General features: G+C 42.1%; 1 protein-coding gene across 5 annotated transcripts in view; it reads left to right on the top strand.

Annotated features, from left to right (window-relative positions):
• The window catches only part of NTPCR (nucleoside-triphosphatase, cancer-related), a 34,276-nt gene that overhangs the window by 5,391 nt on the left and 2,957 nt on the right, over positions 1 to 25,928 (top strand). The window contains exons 4-6 of one of the 5 annotated variants that reach the window (XM_042446571.1): positions 9,649 to 9,858; positions 14,955 to 15,036; positions 19,312 to 19,330. In XM_042446571.1, coding sequence (XP_042302505.1) covers positions 9,649 to 9,858; positions 14,955 to 15,023 — 279 coding nt within the window. In that variant the 3' untranslated portion in view covers positions 15,024 to 15,036; positions 19,312 to 19,330. Of the gene's footprint in view, positions 1 to 9,648; positions 9,859 to 14,954; positions 16,140 to 17,688; positions 18,244 to 19,311; positions 19,331 to 25,928 lie in introns of those variants that run through there. The other 4 variants (XM_042446569.1, XM_042446570.1, XM_042446568.1 and 1 more) reach the window with 4 other exon arrangements.

The following is a 25,928-nucleotide window of genomic DNA, read 5'->3' as shown; positions in this document are numbered from 1 at the left end:
TAATAATAAGTTATTAGTTTGCTGAGGCACCAGAGCTCTCTGGCAGAGAAGGCTCAATGTCTCATGACACTACAGTTCCCAGAATTCCGTAGCACTGAGCCAGTACAGTTAAAGTGGTGTCAAACTGAATTATTTCCCCAGTGCAGATGCAATCTAAGAGAAGGCAACTATTACAAAGGGAAGGAGAGTGGATTGGATTCAGAGAGGTGGTACTTTAGGGAGCATGGAGAATAAGGGAAACCGGATCATTTCTGCAATCCTCCAAAATGGGTCTCCTTCAGATCCCAAGGATTTACTTCCAGGTAAACCTTCAGCTTCTACACTGATTATTTTGCAGTGGAAAAAATTATTATTATTATTATTATTATTATTATTATTATTATTGAAATATTATTAATAATACTAAAATTTTCTTTCACTGCAAAATAATAATAATAATAATAATAATAATAATAATAATAATTTTACCAGTGATACGTTCGGATGAAGCAGAGGGCATGCAGGGATAGGTGACATTCTCTATCATTCACGTGAGGCTAGCATTCACGTGAAAGTGGAACCAGGAAGTGGCCCCCCTTCTTCACCTCAGAAGTGCAAAGGTTTGCAATGTGTTCAGAGCCCCACTGAGCATGTGCAAGGGTGCCAATTCAAACTGGTGACTCTGCATGGTATATACTGGTGGGGTAATTCAATGTGCACTCGCTCTGCTTTGACTCAGGAATGACCACAATTTCGTTCTTCACGTGTGATAATTCATCAGGTGAATTGCCTTGGATTCGAATTGACTCTGCTTCCTCTTCACTTCAAATTGGCTCTGGATTGGAGTTCCAGTTTCACGTGTGATAAGGGCCAGTGATAGTAAAAATGTAAGGCAGTTTGCTAGTGGGAGACCCAGTTGATTGACAGAAGACCATCTACTTGCTCCTCTGCTTTGTTGGATATGATTCACTTCTGTAATTTCCCCCTTTTTTTAAAGCAGAGAATACTTCAGTAATATCCCTCCTTTTTATGAACTCAGAAAATACTGTATTAGTGTAGAAAACATTTTGTTAAAAATCAGATGTGAATCCTAAAACACTTTGTGATGCTGCTCAGAAACTAAAATGAAACTAAAATGTACAAATGTATACATTCACTTAAATTACTGTGGTTTTGTTCTCATGCAGCACCATTTAGGTTTTAGGTAAACATGGCCTAAAATACATGGGCCAGATAAAGTGGCTTCCGGCTGCTTTAGGGGCATGGCGTTCAGATGGCACATGCCCCCAAAGTACCTGGAAGCCATGCTGAAGATGTGTTTACGGGGTAGGAGCCGGACCTTTTAGGAGCAGATTAAATCCGCTCCTGCCAGCAGCTCATTGGGATTGTGGCAGTGGCCCGTTTGGGAAGCAGACTGTGCGGTTGCTGCAGTCTTGGTGCGATGAGGGCTGGGGCAGCCACATGCAGCTCCTTCTGGGCTGTGTGCTTCAGCCCCATGTGTTCAACTATATGACCACTAAATGAAACATCTTGTGCCCTGTGTATTTTGTGGTGTATCCAGTTGGCCTTGACTTTTGGTGACCCTATGAACAAGAGGTTTCCGAAAGCCCTGGTCATCAACAACCTTGCTTAGGTTTTAGAAATTCAGGGCAATGATTTCCTTAATTGAGTAAATCAGTTTGTTATGCGCTTTCCCTCTTTTCCCACTGTCTTACACTTTCCTGAGTTTGTTATCTATTCCAGTGAGTTGTACCATCTGATATATGTACAAAAGCCTCAGTTTAGTCATTTTGTCTTACTGTGAGAACCTAGGCTTGATTTGCACTTTCATCCATTTATCATTTTGGGGAAAAGGCGGGATATAAATCTAATAAATATTTGTCTTTTTGTTAGTCCTCAGTGCTAGTAAATATCTCTTCCAGCACCATATTTCTATTGTGTTGATTTTCTTCCCGTCAGCTTCTTCACAATGTAACTTTCACAACCATATATAGAAAATCGAAATAATGTAGCCCAGATGACTGGAATTTAGTGATATATCTTTCATTTGAGGAACTTGCCTAGTTCCTTCATAGCTGCTCTTCCAAGTCCTTGTCTTCTTCTGGTTTCTTGATTACTGATTCCATTTTGATTTGACTATATCAATGTGTTCATCACCTGCTTTATGTTGTGTAAATAATTTGTGGTCATTACTTTTGTTTTCTTATTATTGAGTTGTAAACCTCTTTTGAAATTTTCTTCCTTAGCTTTAACCAGACATCATTCCAAGTCTTTGCTATTTTCTCTTAGTATTGAAATATGGTGGCATCTGTATATCTTGTTGGTGTTCCTTCTTTTTACAATATGTTCTGTAAATAAATTAAGCAGATAGGATGATAATATGTAGCTTTATCTGACCCTCTTGACAGTTGCAAACTATTCTGTTTCTCTGTATTCGGTCCTCACAGTGGGCTCTTGTCCAAATTGTGTGTGTGTGTGTATTCTTTATTAATATTAAAACAAATAAATAATGTGAAGTCGAAGGCTTTCATGGCTGGCATCCATAGTTTTTTGTGGGTTTTTTTGGCTATATGGCCATGTTCTAGAACATACTGGCGAAATGTCAGGAATAAACTCTTCTAGAACATGGCCACATAGCCTGAAAAACCTACAAATAACTAAAACTAAAATAACATTTGTACTATACATTCTTACGCAAGATGAACCTTCTGTTTACATTTTCTCTGTTTTACATCTTCTTATCCTTAGCTGCTGTCAGATTGGAAATCTTGTGTAATTTCCATTACTCTTAGAATAATCCAGAATTTTTCATTATCTACAAAGAGGCTTTGCTGTAATCTATAAAGCGCAAATTGGTTATCTTCTGAAATTTTTGTGTGTGCTCCATTAGCCAATTCAGGTTTGCTGTATGAACTGTAGGACTTCCTGCTTTTATTATTCAACCTTGGATGTCCAGTATTTCTTTTTCCGTATATGGTAAAGACTTTGCCGTAAAATCTTGATCATCATTTTACTTGCATGGCAGACTAATGGAATGGTCTAGCAGTTAGTACACTTCCTTGGATCCCCTTTCTTGAGGACCAGAATGAATATTAAACATGTCTAGTCTGTGGACTGAGGTTTTGTTTTCCTTATTCGTTGCTAGAATTATGATAGAGTTTGAATGCATTCTGCCTCTACTTTTAAAAACATCTCTGTTGGTATGTCATCTTTTCCTGGTGATTTATTTCTTCCAGGTGGTTTGAGGGCAGCTTCCAGTTCTCTTGCTAAAATTATAGATCCTGCATGAAAAGGTTCTACTTTGAAGGAATCTGTTGTTCCTTCATCACTATTGTATTGCTTCCATTACCTTTGTCATGATTATATAATATGGTTCCCTGTTTATAATTCAACATCCCTACTCTTGATTTAAATTGTTCTTTGATTTTTTGGATCTTGTAGAAGTCTCTTATTTTATCTCGTATGTTGTCTTTGCCTGCTTGATTATTAGAATGATTCTTTTTCTACACACACACACACACACACACACACTTGAGCAGTTTTGTTCAGAATTCTAGCTTTATTTCTGTCAGCTTTACTTTTGTGGCTCACTTGTCCTTAACTGTTTGAAAAATTTCATTTGTTAGCCAGTGAGGCTTTTCATTTTGGCTACAGATAATGTCCTTTTGCACTCATGCCTAACAATATCTCTGTCTGCTGTCCCATGTTCTTCTGGTTCATACAATTAGGCTTAGTATTGCAAATCTGTTCTTTATATGGTCTTAAATTATACAGGAATATTCTTTAGATTGTATTTTGGCACTCTGGTTTGATTTAATGTACTTTTAAAAATCTTTCTACTAATTTTTGATACTAGCAGTTAATGGTCTTGACTTAATCTGCCCCTAGGCTTGCTTTTGCAGACATGATGGAACTTCTTCATCTTCTGCTTCCAGTTATGTAGTCAGTTTCTGTATTGCCCATTTGGTGACATCTACATATATAGTAATCTGTTCGGTTGCCTGAAGAACATGTTGCAATGTACAAACTGTTGGCATCACAGAATTTGATAAGTCACTTTCTTTTTCCATGTCTTGATTCTAGGATGAATTCCCTGATGATTTTAGGTTCTGCTGTGTTTCCTGATTTTACATTTCTGTCATCTGTGATTATCAACATTTTCTTTTTTAGTGTGTTGATCAATTTCCTCCTAGAGGTTATCACAGAATCATTCAGTTTCTTTCTCTTTGGCCTCTTTAGTTGGAGCATGAACTTGGACTCCTTTTATTGATACATTTTTTGTAAAGACTTATTGGTATTATTCAGTCATACTTTGCATTATATCCTTCGACTGCTCTTACTACCTCTTTCCTCACTATTAATGCCACCTGTTTCTTTGTAAGATTATCAAGACTACAATACTGTGTAATTATCTGATTGACAATTCCAGTCTACATTAGTTTTCTCTCTCCAAGTATTGCAATGTTTATTATATATTCCATTTCTTGTTTTATATTTTCTGACTTACCCTGTTTCATGGAAGAACCTCTTTACTGTAAGAGGTGTTAGACAGTGGAATGGACTGCCTTGGAGGGCAGTAGGTTCTCCATCTTTGGAGATTTTTTTAAACAGACATCTCTCAGGAGTGCTTTAGTTATAGATTACTGGGTGGCAGGGGCTTAGAAGCATATGTTCTTGTGCTTCTCCTACTACATATTCCTATTATATGCACTGTACTGCTCTGAATTTTTCTTTCACCTCTGAGCATGTTAGCAGATTAATGTCATTTTTTCTGCTTGAGCCCTGTTGTGACATTAGACACAGCATTTCATATTTTTCCTTCACTCTGCCACTGTAGCTGGTTGAATGCACTCTGACCTGGAAGTCTTATCTTACAACATTATTTCTTGCTTCATTTTGGATTGACTCATCTTTGAGTTTTCAAGGTAGAAGCTATTCAGGAGTGGCTTACCAGTACCTCCTTCAGTTCAGTACTAACAAGAATTAAAGTGCCATTACCATTGCCTCTGCCAGTGTCGCCTCCCACTATTACTACTGCTCAGTAGCGTTGTTTCTGGGGCTTTCTGCTGCCCTCACCACTGAAACTATCAGTTCTCTTTTACTGATTTGGCCATTATTCCATGAAGATATGTTTGGCACATTTAATCTGGGTTCTCAGCAAAAACTTGCCTGGATTAGGAGCCCCTACCAGTAGCAGTGCTGTTGTGCCAGTATAACTTTTGGCCTCCTGGGAGCATGTAGTTCCATCACCACAGAAAGATACTGCCATGGTACACTTCTCCATGGCAGAAGCCCATTGAGCTTATGTAGAAAAAAAATAATACAGTGGGCCCTTGGTATCCCCTGGGGTTTGGTTCCAAGACCCACCAATAGATACCAAAATCTATAGATGCTCAAGTCCCAGTGCATACCATGGCATAGTGAAATAGTGTCCCTTATATAAAATAGCAAAATTGTTTTTAGGAATTTATATTTTAAAAAATATTTTCAAGCTGTGACTAGTTGAATCTGTGGATATGGAGGTTTGACTGCCCAAATATGTCTTCATCTTGGCAAGACTTTACTAAGAAAACCATTTTCTCTGGTTTTTCTTTGCTCATAAAATAATCATAGCTATTTAGCAGCAGTGTAATAAATGGCTTAGACAGTAGGATAAAACCTGGAGGGCGAAATAATATGCATTAAGCTAGCATCTGTCAACAGTTATTTCTCTAGGTGCAGGGTCATGTATTTAGACAAACTAACACAATAGTTAAGGACTTGTGGCGGGGTGGGGGGAACACCAAAATATAGTAGTCGTTTATTGTTATTGTAAGGCACTTACTGGATATTATTGAACACAATGTTAATACACAACAAGGAAACAAAGGTATAGGGACATATCGGGAAACAATTTGCTGCTGAAATTCTTTGAAGTAGCAATATAGTGGTTGAGATTTTACTAATTATTATTATTATAATTATTCTTTATTTATATAGCACTGTAGATTTGCACTAATAATTTTTTAGGAGTTAAATGTTGGTCTGCAGGCCTCTACATACTCGGTTGTTGTTGTTGTGTGTCTTTAAGTCATTTCCAACTTGTGGTCTCCCTAAGGCAAACCTATCATGAGGTTTTCTTGTCAAGATTTATTCACAGGAGGTCTGCCATTGCCTTCCCTTGAGGCTGAGAGCATGTGAGTCACCTAGTGGGGATCAAACCCTGGTCTCCAGAGTCTTAGTCCAACACTCAAACTATTAAGCCATGCTTCATTTTAGTTAGTCCTACTGACCTCAATATGATTTCTGAGTATACATTCATAACACTGCAATGTTCATTAACAATGGACTTTTGATATTACACAACAGGGGCATAAACCTTTGTTGCTAATTAATGTTAGCAAAAGAATATATAGCATGGGACAGATAAATTTCTTGCAACAATAACATGTCAAAATAATTTATTTCAGGTGTTGGGTCACTGCATCATTTGATTTGATTGCAAAATAACATGAAAATATGTCTTACAGAACCTTCTTTATGCTCTCTTAGATATAAACCCTGCTGAGTTCAGTGGAGTTTACTTTGAAGTAAGTAAGTCGACTCTTAATATTCACGGTCTTGAGACTCACGGTTTCGATTATTTGCGAGATCAAGGCTGCTAATGCAGGCATTCCTCCTCCCTTTCCTTGCCTGATCTCTCCTTGGGAAGCCCAGGGAGAGATCAGGAGGCAAAGGCAGGAGGTGCCTTGCCTCCCCAAGGCCCTTCTCCTTCTTGATCCCCTCCCTGGGCACCCCAAGGAGAGGATCGGGGAGGAGAAGAGTCTCAGAGTGTCCAGGGCACCTCTTGCCTTCTCCTCCCTGATCCTCTCCTTGGGATGCCCAGGGAGAGGATTGGGGAGGCAAAGGGGGGGGCCAAGGCACTTCTTGCCTTCTCTTCCCCATGCTCTCCTTGGGATGCCCAGGGAGAAGATCGGGGAGACAAAGGATCTCGGAGGGACCAAGGCACCTCTTGCCTTCTCTTCCCCATTATCTCCCTGGGCTGCCCAAGGAGAGGATGGGGAGCAGAAGGGGCAGGGGGCCAATTAAAGGGATGGGAAGGTGAGGAAAAAAGGAGTGTGCACTCCTGCTCCTCTTCCCTTGCTCACCCTTCCCTTTAACTGGCTTCTAAGTGGGGGGTGGAGTTATTTGTGATTTTTCCATATTTGTGCAGGTCTCATTACCCTAACCCCCATGAATATGGAAGGAGAACTGTAGATACAGGATACCATCTTTAAATGTTCACCTAAGCGGTATCGTTTTAGAAAGCTTAAGACTGTCAATTTATAGTTATGAGACATGATAGTAAAACTTGTAAAGATATTGCTTAATTAAAAACTATTTATACCTGCATCAAAATCAAAACACAGGCATGGTACAGGCTGTCCTTTTGTGCCGTGCTGGTGCCGATTGTAGGGTTGGGGACCGCGCGACAACCATATGGTCCCTAACCTTAGCATGGTACGGTGGCATAACAATCGTGGCGTCCCATGTACACGGGCACCGCCATTGTGACATAAGCGCCATGTGCTTACATCGCAAGTGCATTATTGGCGCACTCATGATGTCCGCCCTACAGCACTAAAAGAACCTGGTTTTTCCAGGTTCTTTTTTCTCCTGAGGAAAGCCACACAGTTTGGCAGCTGCGGCTTCCCTCTGGAGGGAATTATGCTGCCGGCAGGCTGTCCTTTTGGGGCGGTCTGTCCCACGCCACAGTCACAATAGTAATCTGGGTATAAATCATTTTAAAATAATCTTCATATTCAACATAGACCAACGTTGGACTGGAACTTAAGAGCACATGGTTCTAATTTTCACTCAACCATGAAATTTGGTAGGTGGCTTGGAGTTATTCATTTTCTCTTTCAGCCTTGTTATCCTATTCCACAGGATAAAATAGGATAAAAAGGAGGATAAAATAGGGAGGACAGACATATATGTTTTCAGCTTGTTGAAGAAAAGTGGGACATAAATGTAGCAAGTAAGTAAATCAATACTGTGACTTCAGGGCAGATCACTTGAATACCTACCTAAGGAGAGGAGGGAGGTTATGTATAGTTTCAAAATGATAAAGGGCCATCTTGGACTAAAGCAGATAGATTCCTTGAGTGAAAGGACTGTCAGAAGGGTGTTCCTTAAAGCTATGGTTATCAGCCTTTGATCATAACAGTGTTTTGATTTCAGCTCCCAGAATCCATCATCATTGGCTGTGCTGGTGGAGGCTTCTGGTGTTGAAATACAGAACAACTAGAAGATCAAAAGTTGAGAAGCCTTTTCCTAAAGGTGTCAAGTGTTATGGGAGTTTCCATAGAATGAAGTGCTTTCTTGAGGTATGCTGGACCAAGGTCTGTGCAAGACTCTTTGCATCCTTACTAAGGCATAAGTCTAATTGAAATCAGTTACACTGACCTGTGAGTAAAAGTGCTTAGGCTTACCTTGGCAAAGACCCATACCAGTACTGTGAATTGTACCCAGAAGAGAAAATGGGAGGCGGTGCAGTTTCATGATTGTTTGTAATCGTTTAACTGTGGGGTTGTAAACTGCTAAAAAAAAAACCCAGGGTTTAACCAGTCATAAAGCAAGATTATGTCCTGTTTCCTGTTTATTTCTGTCTCAGTTTCCTCTTGTCCTAACTGGTGGGTTTTTTCCAGATAACCTTCATCCTTAAAGAGAGAGAGAAGCCAAGATAGACTCTGACAATCACACAAAGTAGAGGAGGGAAATCCCTGGGGGTCTAAGGAATAAATTGTTGTCTCGGAGGATTTACCATAGGCTGTATCACTCCCAGAAAACCTAAGGAACCCAAAGGAAACCTGAAGTGTCTGGAAGTCCACTTTCAGTTTTGTATTCTTCTATTGTGGGCAGTGGAGGTGGACCTCTCACCTGGGTTTAAAGGAAATATCAAATTTTGTACTTCTGCAGTAGAGTAACTGGCAGCTTGTGGATGGGTATTTTGTACAGGCAGTGCTGCTATTGTCCTGGCTAGTAGGTGCCATTCAGGAAATATGAGAGAGCCATGTATTTATTTTATTTTATTTTATTTCCTTCCTGCCCTTTATCTAGACATTTCAAAGTCAGGTACAAACCATAAAAGCAATTTTCACGCAAGTATAAACAATTCATCTTAATTAACACAGAATAAAACAAGACAGAAGACAAACTGTATAGTCTAATAGCCCAGAACCAAGCCACGATTATTGGGACAAAAATACTTAGGTAAACAGCTAGGTCTGAACATGGCACTAGAATAAGGCCAAGATTGGCTCCAGTCAGGCCTTCACAGGAAAGAAGGCTCTCTTCTGTGTCTTGCTCCCAATGGAGGAATGCAGAGAAAGGCTTCCATAGCAGATCTCAGCAATCAAACCAGGTGAATACAAAAGGAGAGGCATCCCTGAAATATCATGGTTTAAAGCCATTTAGAGTTTTAAATGTAATCACCAGCTCCTTGAAGTCAGATTGGATGTGTATTGGCACCAGTCCAAATCCTTTGTATATTTCAATTTTTCTTGTAAAGTATTTTTCAAAGAAACATTCTCTTGCACTTGATCCATTTGTATTGTGTAGCTGTAGAATAATGACTGACTTCATCTATAAATTTGTTCATTTTTTTTTTGGTGAGCACTTTAATCAGGTACGTGTTTTTTCTCACAGGCTGATCTTGGCAGTAGTGCAGTGAAAAGGGTCTGTGTAATTGACGAGATTGGTAAAATGGAGCTCTTCAGCCAGTCATTTATTCAAGCTGTCCGTCAAATGCTGAGTGGATCAGGAATTGTGATGCTTGGAACCATCCCAGTGCCTAAAGGAAAGCTCCTGGGGATTGTGGAGGAGATTAGGACTAACAAGGAGGTGAAGGTCTTCACTGTAAGTAGCTGATATACACTTTTAAAATAGCTGCTTAGCCCAGCTTAGACTTTGATTGAATATCTATTTTAATTTTGAACAAGTTTTTATAATGAAAAAATAAAATCAAAAGGCTTTATTTGGGGGTAAAATGCAACTTTTAAGAGTATCAAAGGCAGAGATCCACTTTAACATTGGAGGTTATCCCACCAGCAAGCAGTGTAGTTATATGGAGGCAAAAATGACACCATTGCTCACCTAATTAGAATTCTGCATCCCCCTCCCTGAAGTTTTCTTTCTGTCCTCAAATTTCTACTGCTGCAGTAATTTAAAATGTCCTCTATGGATTGAGAAGTTTAGTTCAGGCTTCCATAGTTAAAGGGCAGGCAAAGTTACCTAAGGAGTACAAGCACAACAGAAATAAGAGTTCTATGTGTGAATTATTTTCAGTGTCTCATTGTATACAATACTAGAAATTTGGGGACTGAAGGGAAATTTCATTGTGGAGCTGGAATTTTTAGTGGGGAGCAAACAACAATTGAGTGTGGTAAAGGGCCTCCTCACTCACACAAGCTTTAAAGGTATACAAGTACTTGTTCAACCAAGAATTGTGCAAACCTAGTGTCTTTTTTCTTTTACTGGCCTCTACTTTCATTATGATTTCCATTGGGGTGACCAAATATATAGATCTATGTTTTTTTAACATGGTGTGGAGAGCTGGTGAGGCAGGCTAATCTGCTTTCTCCTTTTCTCTCTGTTTTGCTGTTCACACTTTCAGTAAGCGATTCTAGAAGTGGTGGCTGTTTACATTTGTTGTAGGCCAGCACATACTGCTCCAGTAGGATTGGCTGGAGTAGGATCCCATTCCAACCCCAAGTTCAAGCTTTATTGCATTTGTTACTGCAGACATGTTGCTGCAACCTGGCACTGAAAGTTTGTGTTTCTCCAGACTTTCTTCATCATCTTCCCATTGCTGATGCTGATGTTAAAGATGCTTCCAGCTAGACAGAAGATATGGAGCAAAAGGGAAATCTCAGTGGGCTTAAGATGGCAGATTGGGGGAGCTGTGCACTGTGGAGCTGCAGCAACCACATGCTGCAGCCCCAATCTACAGTGGAGCCAGCCCAAATAGGAGCGGAAAAGATCCACTCCTATTTGGGCTGACAAAAAGCTGGCTTTTCTGGCCCTACCGCAGCCCCAAGCAAGCTTCCCGGTGCTCTGGCAGCATGCAGCGTGTCAAGGCCACACCCCTGGAGCATCATGAACCTGGCCACGTCTGGTCAGCGAGGGTGGCTTCCGGGTGACTTTGGGGCATGCAGCATGTAAATGCCATGACCCCAAGCTACTCAGAAGCCGGATTTATTGGGCTATCTGTTTTGGCCCTTAGTTAACTGAGGTATGACTGAAGCACTTTCCTTTTGTTGATTTTTATTTGCCACCAGCACTTCAAAAACATCCAGATTCCTTGGAGCCAGCACCAGATTTTAGCACTCCAGCATCTAGATTTTTCTAGGCTCTTTAGCACCTTCCAGGCTCTTGGGATATTATCAGCTCTTCTTACCACTTCCCATCATGTTATTTTCTTAGTCCTTGTGTGTGTTGCAAGACACCACTTTCTTCTGTCTGCATAGCTCTGTCTTGCATTTGTTTGCTTCTGACCAGCATGTCAGATTGTCTTTATACTGAGCCTCATGAAACCAGGAATATTGGATGCAAAATCAATACTGACGAATACCCAAGATGTTTTAAATTCATTCATGTCAATTTATTTTGATGAAAGCTGCAAAGAACATTGATTTGTAGCTCTGCTTTCCCTCACATCCATCTCATTCTCTTTTCCTTCTGAATCACATCAGAGACCATCTCCAGACTAGAGTGAATTGGCAAGTTGATCTTTACTGGCTGTTCATGACCTGTTTGCTACTATCCCATCCTCCAGCTGCCTAAATTAATTCATGCTGTTTGAGCTCATGCAGATTATATTATTGGAATGTTTTCAAGCATTCCCTTCAGCAAGGGTAGGCAACCTTTTGGAGCCGGGGGCCGGGTTGGTGTCCCTCAGACAAGTTGGGGGGCCGAAGCCGGGGGGTGGGCTTCCACCCTCCAGGCGGAGCCACCCTCCGGGGCGGAGCCTCCCACCGAAGCCCTGCAAGGAGGAGGAGGCGGTGCATGCCCTCTCCTCTCTCGGTCCTTTCTGGACAAACACCCCACACCTGCATTCCAAAACACCCACAAACAGCACAGTTGTGCATTCACATGGCTTTACTTAACATGGCCTCTTGCATATTTCAGAGGCTTATTCCATAACTAAACCCCTGGGTTTAACACTTAGCATGGTTTTACATGGCTCATGCATATTGAAACAGTTCAAGGTGGTTTCACCGTTCTTGGACCAGTGTACTTCTCAGAAGTGTGTACTTGGTCAAGGGACTGTGTTTTCTTCACTGTGCATGTTTTGTAAAAATCACAGCAATTTACATGTGGCCTTGCCTCAGAGCTTTCTGATATCAATTCAGCATTAAAGAACCAAAAACACACAGAAAAGGCACTTTGGAAAGTCACACTCTCTTGGCTTCAGAAACAGTGCGTGCATGCCTCTCAAGCTGACTCATATCATTATCATCTCATCATCATCATCATCACCACACTATCATGTCAAAGCAAGGGGAATTGTTAGCATTAAAGCACACAAAACACACTTTGAAGGTGACACTCTTTTGGCTTCAGAAACAGTGCCTCCATGCCTCTCAAGCTGGCTTATATCCTCATCGTCTATCAATATCATCATCATCATCACACTTCATTGTCAAGCAGGGAGACTTTTAGCAATTAAAAGATGGCAAAATAAAACAAAAAACCCCAGTGGCCTCTGGCCACTCACCACCTTCCCTCTCTCCTCCTGCTTTCCTCTCTCCTCTCTCCTCCTGCTGCCCCATCTCCTCTTCCTCCTCCTGCTCTTCCTCTCTCCTCTTCTCCTCCTGCTGCCCCATCTCCTCTTCCTCCTCCTGCTCTTCCCTCTCTCTCTTCTTCCTCCTGCTTGCCCCATCTCCTCTTCCTCCTCCTGCTCTTCCTCCCTTCCTTTCCTCCTCCTGCTGCCCCATCTTCCTCTTCTTCCTCCTGCTCTTCCTCCCCTCTCTTCCTCCTCCTGCTGCCCCCATCTCCCTCTTCCTCTTCTCTCCTCCTCCTGGCTCTTCCTCCTTCCTCCTGCCTGCTGCCCCCATCTCCTCTTCCTCCTCTTCCTCCTCCTGCTCTTCCTCCTCCTCTTCCTCTTCCTGCTGCCCCATTTCCTCTTCCTCCTCCTGCTGCCCATCTCCTCTTCCTCCTCTTCCTCCTGCTGCTGCCTCCTCCTGCTCTTCCTCCCTCCTCTTCCTCCTCCTGCTGCCCATCTCCTCTTCCTCCTCTGCTCCTCCTCCCTCCCTTCCCTCTGCTGCCCCCATCTCCTCTTCCTTTTTCCTCCTCCTGCTCTTCCTCCTCCTCTTCCTTCCTCCTGCTGCCCCATCTCCTCTTCCTCCTCCTGCTCTTCCTCCCCTCTTCCTCCTCCTGCTGCCCCATCTCCTCTCCTCCTCCTGCTCTTTCCTCCCTCCCTCTTCCTCCTCCTGCTGCCCCATCTCCTCTTTCCTCCTTCCTTCTCTCTCCTGCTCTTCCTCCCTCCTCTTCATCCTCCTGCTGCCCACATCTCCTCTTCCTCCTCTTCCTCCTCCTGCTGCCCCCTCTCCTCTTCCTCCTGCTTTGCCTCCTCCTGCTCTTCCTCCCTCCTTCCTCCTCTTCTTTCTTCTCCCCCCTCCTCCATGCGCCGTGCGGCCTGGGGGCAAGATGGAGGAGACAGAGGAGGAGGTGGGCAACGCAGGGTCACGCGAAGCCCCGCAAGGAAGCGGGGAGGGCCGCGCGGAGCCCCGCGGGGAGGCTGGGAGGGCCACGTGGAGCCCCACGGGGAGGCGGGGAGGGCGGTGCCAGTCTTCATCGTTTACCTCCTCCACCGCAGGCCACGCAGCCCTCCTCTTCCTCCTTTGCCGCCATTTTGTTTTTCAAAATGGCGGCGAAGTCTTGCACGACTTTTCCCGTCCTGGGAAAGGTCACGCGAGACTTCGGCCGCCATTTTGAAAAATAAAATGGTGCCCGGAGTGGCGCGGAAACGGCGGCAATCGGCGGCAGGACTGCGCGGGGGCCGGTAGAAAGGCCTCGGTGGGCCAGATCCGGCCCGTGGGCCGTAGGTTGCCGACCCCTGCCCTTCAGTATCCCTCAATCTCTTGTCTACAGATTGTTTCAGACCTCAAGAAGGAACATTATTGTTTGTACAGTCTTTCCCAGGATCATATTTTTCTCCCTTTGCAAGCATTGATAAATCCTGCATATCTTTTCTGGTTTGGTGGTGTACCATCCATGTCCACTGCATCTGATTGCATATCTTCACTTCTGTGATAGCATATGTAATCTTTTTAACCTGCTTGCTATTAAGCATTTAAAGCAGGCCTGCACAACTTGGCCATAGGTAGGGGCCAAAATTAAAATAGACTAAGTTTCTTAAGGCTGCAGATGGTTGAATGTTTGCTCCACTTCCTCCTCCACTGCCTGGCCTTCTCAGGAGAAAGCTAGATGGAGGAGGAGACTTGTAGGGCAAGTGCTTGCCTATCCTTATCCTCCACCCATCCTTCTCCTTGAGAGAAAGCCGAGCAGCGGAAGAGACTTGCAGGGTATGTCTTCTCCCATTCTCCTCCTCCACCGCCCAGCCTTCTCCTCAGGAGAAAGCTAAGCAGCAGAGGACCCTTGAAATTGTTCCACAACTGGCCCCTGGGCCGTATGTTGTGCAGGCCTGATTTAAAAATAAGTTGGGTAACCTGGATTAGATGTCATGGAACTGGAAGGAATGTTTTCCTAATATGGAATTTGAGTGAAGGGATTATTAATGCCTTTTTAAGAATGAAAGATTGAATGAGAATTCCACAGTGCTCAAATTTTGTCCTTCTAAGCAGGGACACATTTATCTCCACCTTCCCAGGAATTTGTCTCCATGTTTTCATCCATGCTGTATTGATCATTGTTTCAGTTAATGAATTGATAGCAGTTACCAATCCAGATTCTTTTTATGTTGATATCTGCCTTCTTTTTTCTGATTCTAGATTACAAAGGAGAACAGAGACAACATTTTGGAAGATATTGTGACTGCTGTGCAGAAGTGCCTGAAATGAGTCTGCAGACTCTGTTAGTATCTTTGCAGCTTTATTGACTGAATATGCAGATATGAACTAAGATGTTTCTCACATGTTACTAGCAATTGGTTTCAAGATCAGACTTACATTTAAAATAGGGATATTTTTGCAGTAGCAGATGCCAGTAGCAAACAATCTTAGGAACCAGCCATCTGTAAGTCCACACCTTGAACTGAATTTTACTGAACTTTGGTCCTGATAAGTAGTGAACAGTCCTGCATTCTATTGCATAAAAAATGGGTGGAATTGGGTTTCCATTTTTTTTCACTTGCAGCATTGCAATGTAGGGGAGCCTTTTCTTAGTATAGGATATTTCCAAAAAACTAATACCCTGTTTTCTCCCATATAGATAATTAATACAGACTTTGCTCAAATGGACAGTGAATGTATTATATATGATAAGATCTTTATGAGGAACCTGATCTATCTAACAATGAATGTTTAGGCCAACTTGATGTAACCGTTGGAAAAGATGATTTGGGATCATCTTGGAAACAAGGAACTCATGTACATGTTTCTAGTGTTAGTTTCAGGCTGATACTTAAAATAATAAGCTAATTCTTTTTCTTCAACTGAAACCTGACAATTTTTCCAGTTGCCATTTTATGGATTGTTGTTTTTTCCCTCTTTTATTTCTAACTTTCAGGTAAACATTGCTACTTGAAAAGAAAGAGAAAGAGTCTCCATTTATTAAGATATGTGGAAAGAACTTTCCCTTTATAAACCATCACCACCATCACCCCCTGCCCCACATTTAAGTTTGACAGGGCAATGCAAGTTAACAAGTCCGTTATTTACCCATATAGTTAATGGTTTGTGTTTGTTCCTTTTTAAAAACTTTTTCTAGTTAATGAAAGAAATAATTGTGACACAAATATATATCACTAATGGATGGTGTTCAGAAGAAGTGTTTACTTTAATCAGTCTTGCATGTCATGAAATTTAAATGCCCAGCCAGGTGCACATTTGGTTTCATATACAGCTCTTCTGCTCTAGGCATGTAGCCTTGTTTCTTTCTCTACTCCTTTAGTATGTCCAAAATGTAACAAGTGTTATATTGAAAGGATTTGTTGGTTAAAGGAATCTGTAAACTTATGGAATTTCAAAACAGTTTATTTGGATATCAGTTCATAATCACTCTACAATACCAGGTGTACATCAGGTGCATTTTTCTTTGGAGACCTGTGCACACAAGGGAAAAATTAAAAAGTTATTGTGGGCACTAGCACAAAACAGTCTCATGGAACTATCCATGGCTAGTCACAAAGGACAAGTAATGTGTGCCCAAGAAACAAGGTAGAGTCCCAAATACCAAATCATTTTTATCCCACAAAGGAGAAGATACCTGATTAATAGAGTGAAGACTGATGATGCTTACAGAAACTCTGTGGTTAGAGTCCCGTGGGGGACATACACTGGTACATGTTGCTGGCAGTACATTCTTCAGACAACATTGTGCATATATTGTATGGTTGTGCAAGAGGAGCTCTACAGGTATAAACTGTTGCACAGGCGGTTGCATTTTTTTAAGGCATTCATCTCACCTAGCATATTTTGATGGGGGAGGAGAAAATGTGTATTGCAGCATGATCAGCTGTGCAAATGCGAGATCCAGTATATGGATGGCATAGTCCATAGATATTCCCATACCTCCTAAATTTTGCAAGCAAGACATGTACCAAAAAGGCAACACATGATGACCCCACCAGTCAAAGAGCATGCTGTTGTGTTCATGGCCTGCTGCTTTGTGACCCATATGCAGCCTGAGGAAAGGAAGAAAAGAAAGTGAGAAAATTGGAGGCTGGTACCATAATTTCTGGCTGCTCAAAGGAGAGAAGTCAATTTCTAAATTTCAAAAATCTGAAGGGGCAGGAGCCCATAATGAGGCCAAGAGATGTGTTGGGGTGGGGCACTGCAGTGAGGCAGAGCTACAACGTTACTGGTTCTGTCTTATTTCAGATGTTCAGAAGTCCAACTACTCCAAACAGAAAAGCATTTTTTAGTTCTGTATATTGGAGCTCAGGGCTTGCTATAAGAGTAACAATATTACTCTTGCCCCACTCCATCCCTGTCTTTTCCCACTTGGCTACTTCATAACAAGACTGAGCTAGAAGTGAAAAACTAGCTGCCCCATTTCTTAACACAGTATTAACACCATTATTCAGAAAAGAATTGTGTATTGGTACAGTTGAGGAGAATTGTCTTTCATTGGAGTGTGTGGCTTGCTTACTTTGAGAGTCATGTTCTGCTGTGGGCTTTGTAAGCTCCCCTTCTGCAATACAGCTGTGTCAGATGGCTTTCAAAGACACCCACATCCCAACTCAGTATGCCTGTTTTAAACATATAGCCCTGAAGTGAGAAACTAGCTTATTAAGATGAAACTAATGTTTTTAGTGTGTCTCAACAACCATGTTTCTGACTTGGTTATTTTATGGGGCCTGACACAGGCAATCTGGTTCGTGCATTTGGGGGGAAGGTTCAAGGGTCCTGTGACAAAGGAAACACAACCCTCCAGCACATGTCCAACATGATGGGTCTCCAGTGCATATGTCTCTGCAGAACTCCTCATTACAGTTGGGTTGCACCTGTGGTTTTTAATTGGTACAACAGGAAGAGAGTAATTTGTGCCTGGTCTTCTCCACAGGCTAAGGAATCAAGGCCAGTCAACATAGAGGTTTGTAGCAATTCAAGCCTCAAAGTGTCCAGATGGTGTGACATAAACAAAGCCTTCATTATTTGAGCTGTGTTAGTCTGTTTTTATTTCCACTTAAGATATCCGGAGAAAGGATTAATCCTATAAAGTTTAAATTTCTGCAAAGTTAATAGGACAGGGAGAATTTAGGGGAGATAACAGAGGCAAAATACAAAAGGTTATAGGCTTTCCTTTCCCTTTTAAAAATAAACCTAAGAATCTGGAGGCAGTGGGAGGGAATGCAACAGTAACAGGAGTCTTTTAAAAATGCTAACAATCCATCAAGAAACAAAGTAATTACACAGAACATCAGCTCTTCATTCATGCTGGAATGTTCTAACTTGCATGCTACAAAAGAAGTAAATAGGTCAGTTATGGCTGTAGACCAATTGCTAAATTCTTGATCCAAGCCCTGCTCAGCATTGGAGAAATTGGATAGTGTTGTATCTTTTAGTCTCAGGTCCAAAACACACTGCAATGTGAGACTTCTTTAATTGCCCTGGCTGAATGCTAGGGAATCCTGTGAACTGTTGCTTATTGTGGCACCAGAGCTCTCTGACAGAGAAGGCTAAATATCTCACAAAACTACAGTTCTCAGAATTCCTTAGCATTGAGCCAGGGCAGTTAAAGCAATCTCGAACTGGTTTATTTCTGCAGTGTGTTTTGGATCTCATCTGCTGTTTGTAAAATGGGTAAAAGCCATCTATACAGGATGGTGGTATTTCTTCGGTTGGCTCCAGAATTGAGCAAAGTGGTGCAGAGAGCATTAAAAGACCCAATTTATTTAGACTGATGTCAGAGAGGTAGGGGCACGGATATTTGCACAGGGCTGAGAGGTGGGATCTAGGGTGGTCTCTCCCCCTCCAAGGGTCTACTCTTCTACTTTTAGAAGAGGGAGATCCTAGAGACCCTGGGATGCTCAGCAGCCATAGAACTGCATTCTAAGAGGGGGCCCCATCAACCAGAATCAGTATGATCAACAATTTTCAATATGTGTATGGTTCCTTGTATCCAGTGTGGTGTGGTGGTTTGAATTCTGGATTGGGACTCAGGGAGACCAGGGTTTGAATCTCCACTCAGCTAAGAAAACCCACTGGTGACCTTGGGCAAATCACACACTCTCAGCTTCAGAAAGTGGCAATGGCAATCCACCTTGTTGTCCTTTGACCACAATTTTCTACTGAATCTATGACAAAAATTGTCTGGGTTGCAACTGGTTCCACACTGGATTAACATGACTTGTGATCTTAAGTCTGTTTGTCTGGGGGACAGAAAAATATCAACCTCTCTGGCTCATTCTTTCCAATTTGTGCACTGATAACATCCTAGCCGAACTGAAGCAGGTGGAGGAAATCAATTCATCAAAGAGCTTTGGTGTATTTTCAGTGCTTTCTTGGCTTCAAGAAACATTCCAGTACAATTCTTACACAGAGCTCTTTGTCTGGATGTTATCTATCGAAACAATTTTTAAAAAGTTTTTTACTATGTCATCCTTGATTTACTCACATAAGTCAATATACTTTAAGGGTATGACACTTTGTAAATAACCAATTTCCTGTTTCTTTATGTGTATAGGTACTTTTTTAAAAAAGCAACCATATGCACCTCCTCTTGTAGTTGTAAAGATCAACTTAAAACTATGACTCCAGCGGAGAAACCCTATACACACTGAGTTTCAGTTAAATTAACTGAATCCAGTGGCACTTCTTTGCGTGGTGATATGCATAAAATATTGCACTGTCAGTTCCTAACTGTATGATGTTAGACACAGAGAAAGATAAGGAAAAATGACAGGAAGAGTTAGACAAAGGCACAATTTAGACCTGGACCAGAAAACCTAGTATGTGCCAGTAGGCTGAGCCTGTGTAGCTCTTTCCTATACCAGTGGCTCTCTGCTGTAACAAAAAGGGGTGCGTGGATTCAGAGCTGAAATCATTTGCCTCTGTTTGGCAGCATGCATACCAACCTTCCCCAAGTTGACATTCTCCAGAGAACAACACCCCTCATCTCTAGCCAATGCCATGCTGCTTGGGAAAACCTGGTCTTATCATCCAACACAGCCAGGAGAAACAAAGCTTGAGGAAGGTTGCCATGTACTGTATAGTGTAAGAGGACTGTGATTCGTAAGGGTGGGTAGTCCTTCAGATGTTGCTTGACTACAACTCCCATCATCCTTCTCCAGTAGCTATGGTGGTTAAGTTCATGGGAGTCCTGCAGCCCAAAATCATCTAGGGTTGCACATTCTACAAGCCTGATACTGACTTTAAAAAAAAGAGCAGCTTTGTTCTGCATTGCCTTTCAGACATTAATCAGTTTCCAGACCATGTTTTTTATGCATTAGTGCTGGTAGGGTAATTCATGCTGCATTCAAAACTTCATCAGGATAAAACACATCAGACGCTGGGGATACCTAGTTAGATGCCTCTTTAGGCACATTCACTTAATAAAATTTTAAGGGGTGTATAAAAATACACATATCCCATTAACAGAACATAGTTACAGTACTAAGATTCTGCTTTAACTGCCATGGCTGCATCTCATGGAGATCTGGGATCTGTAGTTTGGAGCACTAGAATTCTAGCTGAAAATTCTAAATGCCGCCCCCCCCCCCCAAGTGCAAATGCCAGGATTTAATAGGATTTTACCATGACAGTTAAAGTGGAATATAGTACTATAAAAAGTGTGAAAGGGGCCTGGGCCGAGTCAGGGGACAAGATAAGACAACATTTAGTGTGGCTATGGCCAATTGTCATTGAAATCCTATCCTCCCAGAAGAGTACAACAATTCTCATTCCACATTTTATATAAGTATTGCATAAGAAATTACACTTGGTTTTTTTTTCTCTCTACCCCTGCCGTTGTTTTTTTCCCCAATTTACATTGTGACAAGAACCTGTTATAAACAACATCTTTTGCAGAAGGAAGGTTGATAAACCAAGATAAATAAGAAAACTTGTGACTGAAATCAGGGGCATATGAAGCTCCTATGCAGGAAACATATAAAGATTTGTAGTGAAATAACACAGAACAAAATAACATGTTTTTTTTCAAGATGCAGCTTTAGCCTTCCACCCTGGTGTGCTTTCCGGTCTATTTGTGACTTCTGTAAACAATGCGCTCAAGATCAACAGAGGACAGCTGCACATCTGGGACTGAAAGGCTTACTTGAATCTGTTCCAGGAAAATTAAGAGCAAACACAAAGAGAGTTTGCCCAAACAGCTTAAAATCACAGAGTATGTGACAGGTGTATCATTTCCTGCTTTTCCTTGAAACTGTTAAGAGAATTGCCTGACATAAGAAAATTATCCTCCTAGTGCCATAAAACAGTTGTTCATTTGTTACAATTATCATATGAAAGGCATAAAATGTTTTTGCCCATGAATCTGTGCTCATCTTATAATGCAGCTGCCCTGTGATTAATCATGGAGCATTTGTTTATAGAAGCTGTACATTAGCCTGGACCCCATTTGATCCAATGCAGGATGAGAAGCCATGGGCAATGAATTTTCGCCAAAGCAAAGATTTTTAATAGGCTTAAGCAGAAACATTTTCACTCCACCAAGTTCAGTGGTTCCTGGGGAATTAACAACAATATGTATATGCAGATGTGTTAAGGTATTTCTTAAGGCAGAACAGCATTCCACTTTTAAATGCAACAAAGAGGTCTACATAAAATTCTCAAGGAACATGAGGCTTGGCAGGCAGCAGACTTCAACCAACTTTCTTTACTACAGATGTAGGGAAAGTGTGGCCTTCCAGATATCATTGGAAAGCATATTTGATCATCCATGTTCAGTCATGGGGCTACCCAGAGTCCAACAGCATCTAGAGAACCAAACATTTTCCAGCCTTAGTTGATAGAAAATGGGGCCAAAGTCTTACATTAGGCATGGCTTGAGGTAGAAAAGCACTACCAGAATCTAGATAGAAACTACAACTGAAGTCTAGCAGCAATACCCAAATTTCGCTAATGTGATGGCCCTACATTTCTGCTGAAAAACAAGAGCAGGAAAGGGCATAAGCTTTCCTGAAGTTGGTTAACTACAGAGGGAGATCTGATGCTGGAATGGAGGAGCACTTGATCTAATTCAGCACCACACAACCTCATAATGTACTGCACTGAAACTGAAATGTTTGACTTGGTTTGACTGGTTTGACTTAGAAATGATGTCCACATTTCCATTATTACCTGGGTTTGCATATCCTGCTGGATACATATAAACTCATAATTAATATCTAGCACAAAGCATGACTTCAAGTCATGATGATGATCATATTTTGGGAGTCATGATGGCCCAAGGTAGTTAGAGAAATACCACTGTTGGGTCACACAGATTAGGCCATGCCAATCTAAAATATACCAAAAGGGCAAGCACATGGATTATGCTAAAGAGGACAATCCCCCCCCCCCCCCGCCATCTTATTTTGCATTTCGTATGGGAAAGGAAACAGATATTAAAAGGAAGGTGTTGTCAAGAATGACAGAGACCAGACCCCATTTACCCTTTTTTAAGGTTACCCTAAATCTCTGTTGACTGTCTTATTATCAAAGGTTTGTTTATGATCTTATCAATGCATTGACATATTGATGCCTAAAAAACTCACTGGTTATAGACCGCCCATTTGGGGCGGGCTGCACCTGCCCCTTTCCCCGGTGTATCGGGGCCTCAACTGCCAGAACGGCAGCCTTTGAGGCCCCGATCCGCCGCTTTTCAGGCTGCGGGGAAGCAGCAAAACGCCACTTCCCCGCAGCCTGAAAAGGGGTGTCCCTGGGGCTTGGCCCCTTTCTCCATTGCTTTGCTGGGCACAGCCGTCTGAAGGCTGCGCCCAGTGAAGCAAAGCGCTGCCGCAAACCAGGAAGGAGCTCCGAAACTGAGCTCCTTCCTGGTCCGCGGAAAGGGCGCCCTAGGCGCCCTGGCGCGGAGTGAGGATGTCACGTCCGCGCCGCCCCGTGTAGAGGCGGCGCGGCCGTGATGTCCTCATGACGGCGGCCGTCTGAAACGGCCGCCATCATTTTTTACGCACAGAGCACGTATTAGGGTTAGGGAGGTGTGGAAGCACCGCACCTCCCTAACCCTAGTACGCACTCCGCGCGTACCTTCATGGTGGTTTGTAACCCGCCATAGTTTTATGAAGTAGTTGGTCAGTTTTCAGGAAAATATCAAAGCTTTTCCAAAACGTTTTGTGAGCACACAAACCATGCCCAAAGCGAAGGTTTGTGAATATAATAAACTCCCCAAATGCAAGCCTCTTTGTTCATATCTTTTTGGGTGTTGCCTCAGCTGTTGCTGAGTCTCTCACATTTTTCCTAAGTCCACTTCTTTTGAGATGTACCCTCAGATTAGGTCACTGTCCCAGTTGCCTGCATTCTTGCTTTTTCATCCCCCCCCCCCCCCCCCCAATGTGCAGCTTTGGACACTGCTTTAATTTTCAGGGTTCACTCTCTCTCTTTTGGAGTTCTCTGGGCTGTTTGAGTTTTCAACGTTTTTCTCCATGTTTGTTCTTTACTGATGTTTTCTTAAGTTAGCAGTATCCTTTCAAGAGACATCCCTCTGCTGGACTGGTAATTATGCCATTTAACCCTTAATTGTCTCTATCCAAACTTTGCAAATCTCTCTTCTGTGAATCTTGGATGCTTGGCTCTGTTCTTGGATGTGTGAATGTGCAACTTTTGCACATTTCTGAAGAAAAGCTGCTCTGAGAGGCTTTAGGCTGAAGGGCTGGGTATAAATACTGTACATAAATAATTAAATATAAAAGCCTCTCAGTTATTTGAAATGAGTTTCATCGTAATTGTTTTGGTATTGCTGGGACTACCTCCTGCCTGGTAACATCGGTTATCTCCATCGCTCCCTCACTTGGGAGAGGAGGAGAGCACGCACCTGTTTGTGCCTCCTTTGAACTTTGTTCTAATTGTGTGTGGGTTTTTAAAAATTAATTGTGATAAACTGTAGTTTTTGATGTTTATTATGTTACATAGATTATGGTTTTTGATATACTGAAATTGTTACTTTTATGGTTTTTTTTTCTATCATATTATGTTTATATTTAATTTGCTTAATATTGTTTTGATGTTAACTTGTGCTGAGGGGTTGGGGAAAGTCTTTTTTATCAACCTTGTTTGATTGTAACGTTCTTATGTTTCCTGTATTGATATTGTTTATTCTTATTGTCTGCTTTATATGGTTGGGGGGGCTGGGAAGGGATTCATTTGTTTTTATTGTATTTTTTATTGTACTGCCACTGTTGTTAGCCACCCGGATTCCTTGTTGATTGGGCGGGATACAAATAAATTATTTATTATTATTAATATTATTATTAAGATCTTAGCACAAGTTACTCAACTTCTCACAAGCCTTTGAGCTACTTAATATTCCCCAACATTTCAAGGGGGGGCATTAGCATTTCTGGTGGGGCATTTCAAGCCTCTACCTTTTGGGGCAACACTGCTCCCCCCCCGCCTCCTTCTCCTTGAGGGTATCACTATAACCTTCCCAGCCAAGCACACATCACCCCTGCAAAGTAGAGCCTTGCTGGTGAAGTCACTTGATTTGAGGTCAGAACAAGGCATGCTATCAACAGGTGGGAGACAGATCAACCCCCCACCTACCCATCATTGATCTTATGGCTGGGCACCTCGTTCTGACCTCAGAGGAAGTGACTTCATTAGTAGTGCTGTGCTGGGAAGGCAGTGGTGACAGCCCTGAGAAGATAGAAACTTATTTTTATTTTTCAATGTTGCTGGGCTTGGCTGGGCAGCGGATGGCAACCCTGGTGCTCAGGAAGTACCATTGAACATTTTTTAAAAACATTTTTAGGAGCCCTGGTGGCACAGTGGTACTGCAGCCTGTACTGCAGCCACTCACTCAAAACCATAAAGTTGCGAGCAAAAGGGCTCAAGCTTGACTCAGGCTTGCATCCTTCTGTGGTCACTAAAATGAGTACCCAGATTGCTGGGGGCAAATTAGCTTACAGTTGTAAACCGCTTAGACACTGCTTAGGTGGTATGATGTGGTATACAAATGAAGCTTGTTTGTTTGTTTGTGACAGTTGCCAACCACCCACCAATCTATCCCACTGCCAACTTGATGCAGGTTGGCACATGTAAAAAAAGATTGTACTTTCCTGGAAATTGCAAAACAAGAAGTGAGTTTTTAAAAGTCACATTAAAGCCTAAAAGAAGCGCTTTCACTGTTAATACGGTTATAGGTCATATGTTCCTAAAAAAAAACCCCAGAATTGAGATGAGTATGGATTATTTTCCTGGTGTAGACCAGGCTCAAGACACCTTGAAGGACTCTATTCGCAGCCTGGGAGTGCTTCTGGACTCGTCGCTTCAATTGACATCCCAAGTGGATGCGACAGTTAGAAGCGCCTGTTATCAGCTTCAGCTGATACGCCAGCTGCGACCATACCTGGGCCGGGGGGGACCTTGAAACCATGGTGCATGCTCTGGTAACTTCTCGATCGGATTTCTGCAATGCACTCTACATGGGGCAACCCATGTACCAAACCTGGAAGCTTCAATTAGTACAGAATATGGCTGCGAGAATGGTCGCTGGTTGTTCCAGGGCTGACCACATAACACCCATCTTACAAGATCTTCATTGGCTGCCCATTCGCTTCCGGGCGCAATACAAGGTGTTGGTAATTACCTATAAAGCCCTAAATGGCTTGGGCCCAGGTTACTTGGAGGACCGCCTCTCCCCATATAATCCACCCCGCACACTCATGTCAGCCGGGAAGAATCTGTTGAGGGTTCCGACCACAAAATATGCGTCGACCTCGCAAAGAGCCTTTTCTATCTCGGCCCCAAAAATTTGGAACACCCTTCCCGATGAGCTCCGTTCTATCACCTCCCTGGATCTCTTGAAAAAGAAACTTAAGACCTTTTTCTTCCATCAAGCTTTCCCCCACGTGCTCTAATATCATGTGGTTCCCCCCTTTATGTATTTTGCATCATGGATCATCAGCTCAGCTGGCTCTGACTTGGGTTTAATAGTTTTTAAATCGTACTTGAAATTCTTGACACTGTTTTATCATATGTATATATTGTAATTTTATTTTGTACTTGTATTGTTGTATTCCTTTGCTCTGTACACCGCTTTGATCAATGTGGAAAAGCGGAATAGAAATAAATATTATTATTATTATTATTATTATTATTATTATTATTATTATTATTATTATT

Source organism: Sceloporus undulatus, chromosome 1 (assembly GCF_019175285.1).
Source record: "Sceloporus undulatus isolate JIND9_A2432 ecotype Alabama chromosome 1, SceUnd_v1.1, whole genome shotgun sequence".
Taxonomy (NCBI): domain Eukaryota; kingdom Metazoa; phylum Chordata; class Lepidosauria; order Squamata; family Phrynosomatidae; genus Sceloporus; species Sceloporus undulatus.
This window is presented reverse-complemented; position numbering and strand designations above follow the sequence as displayed.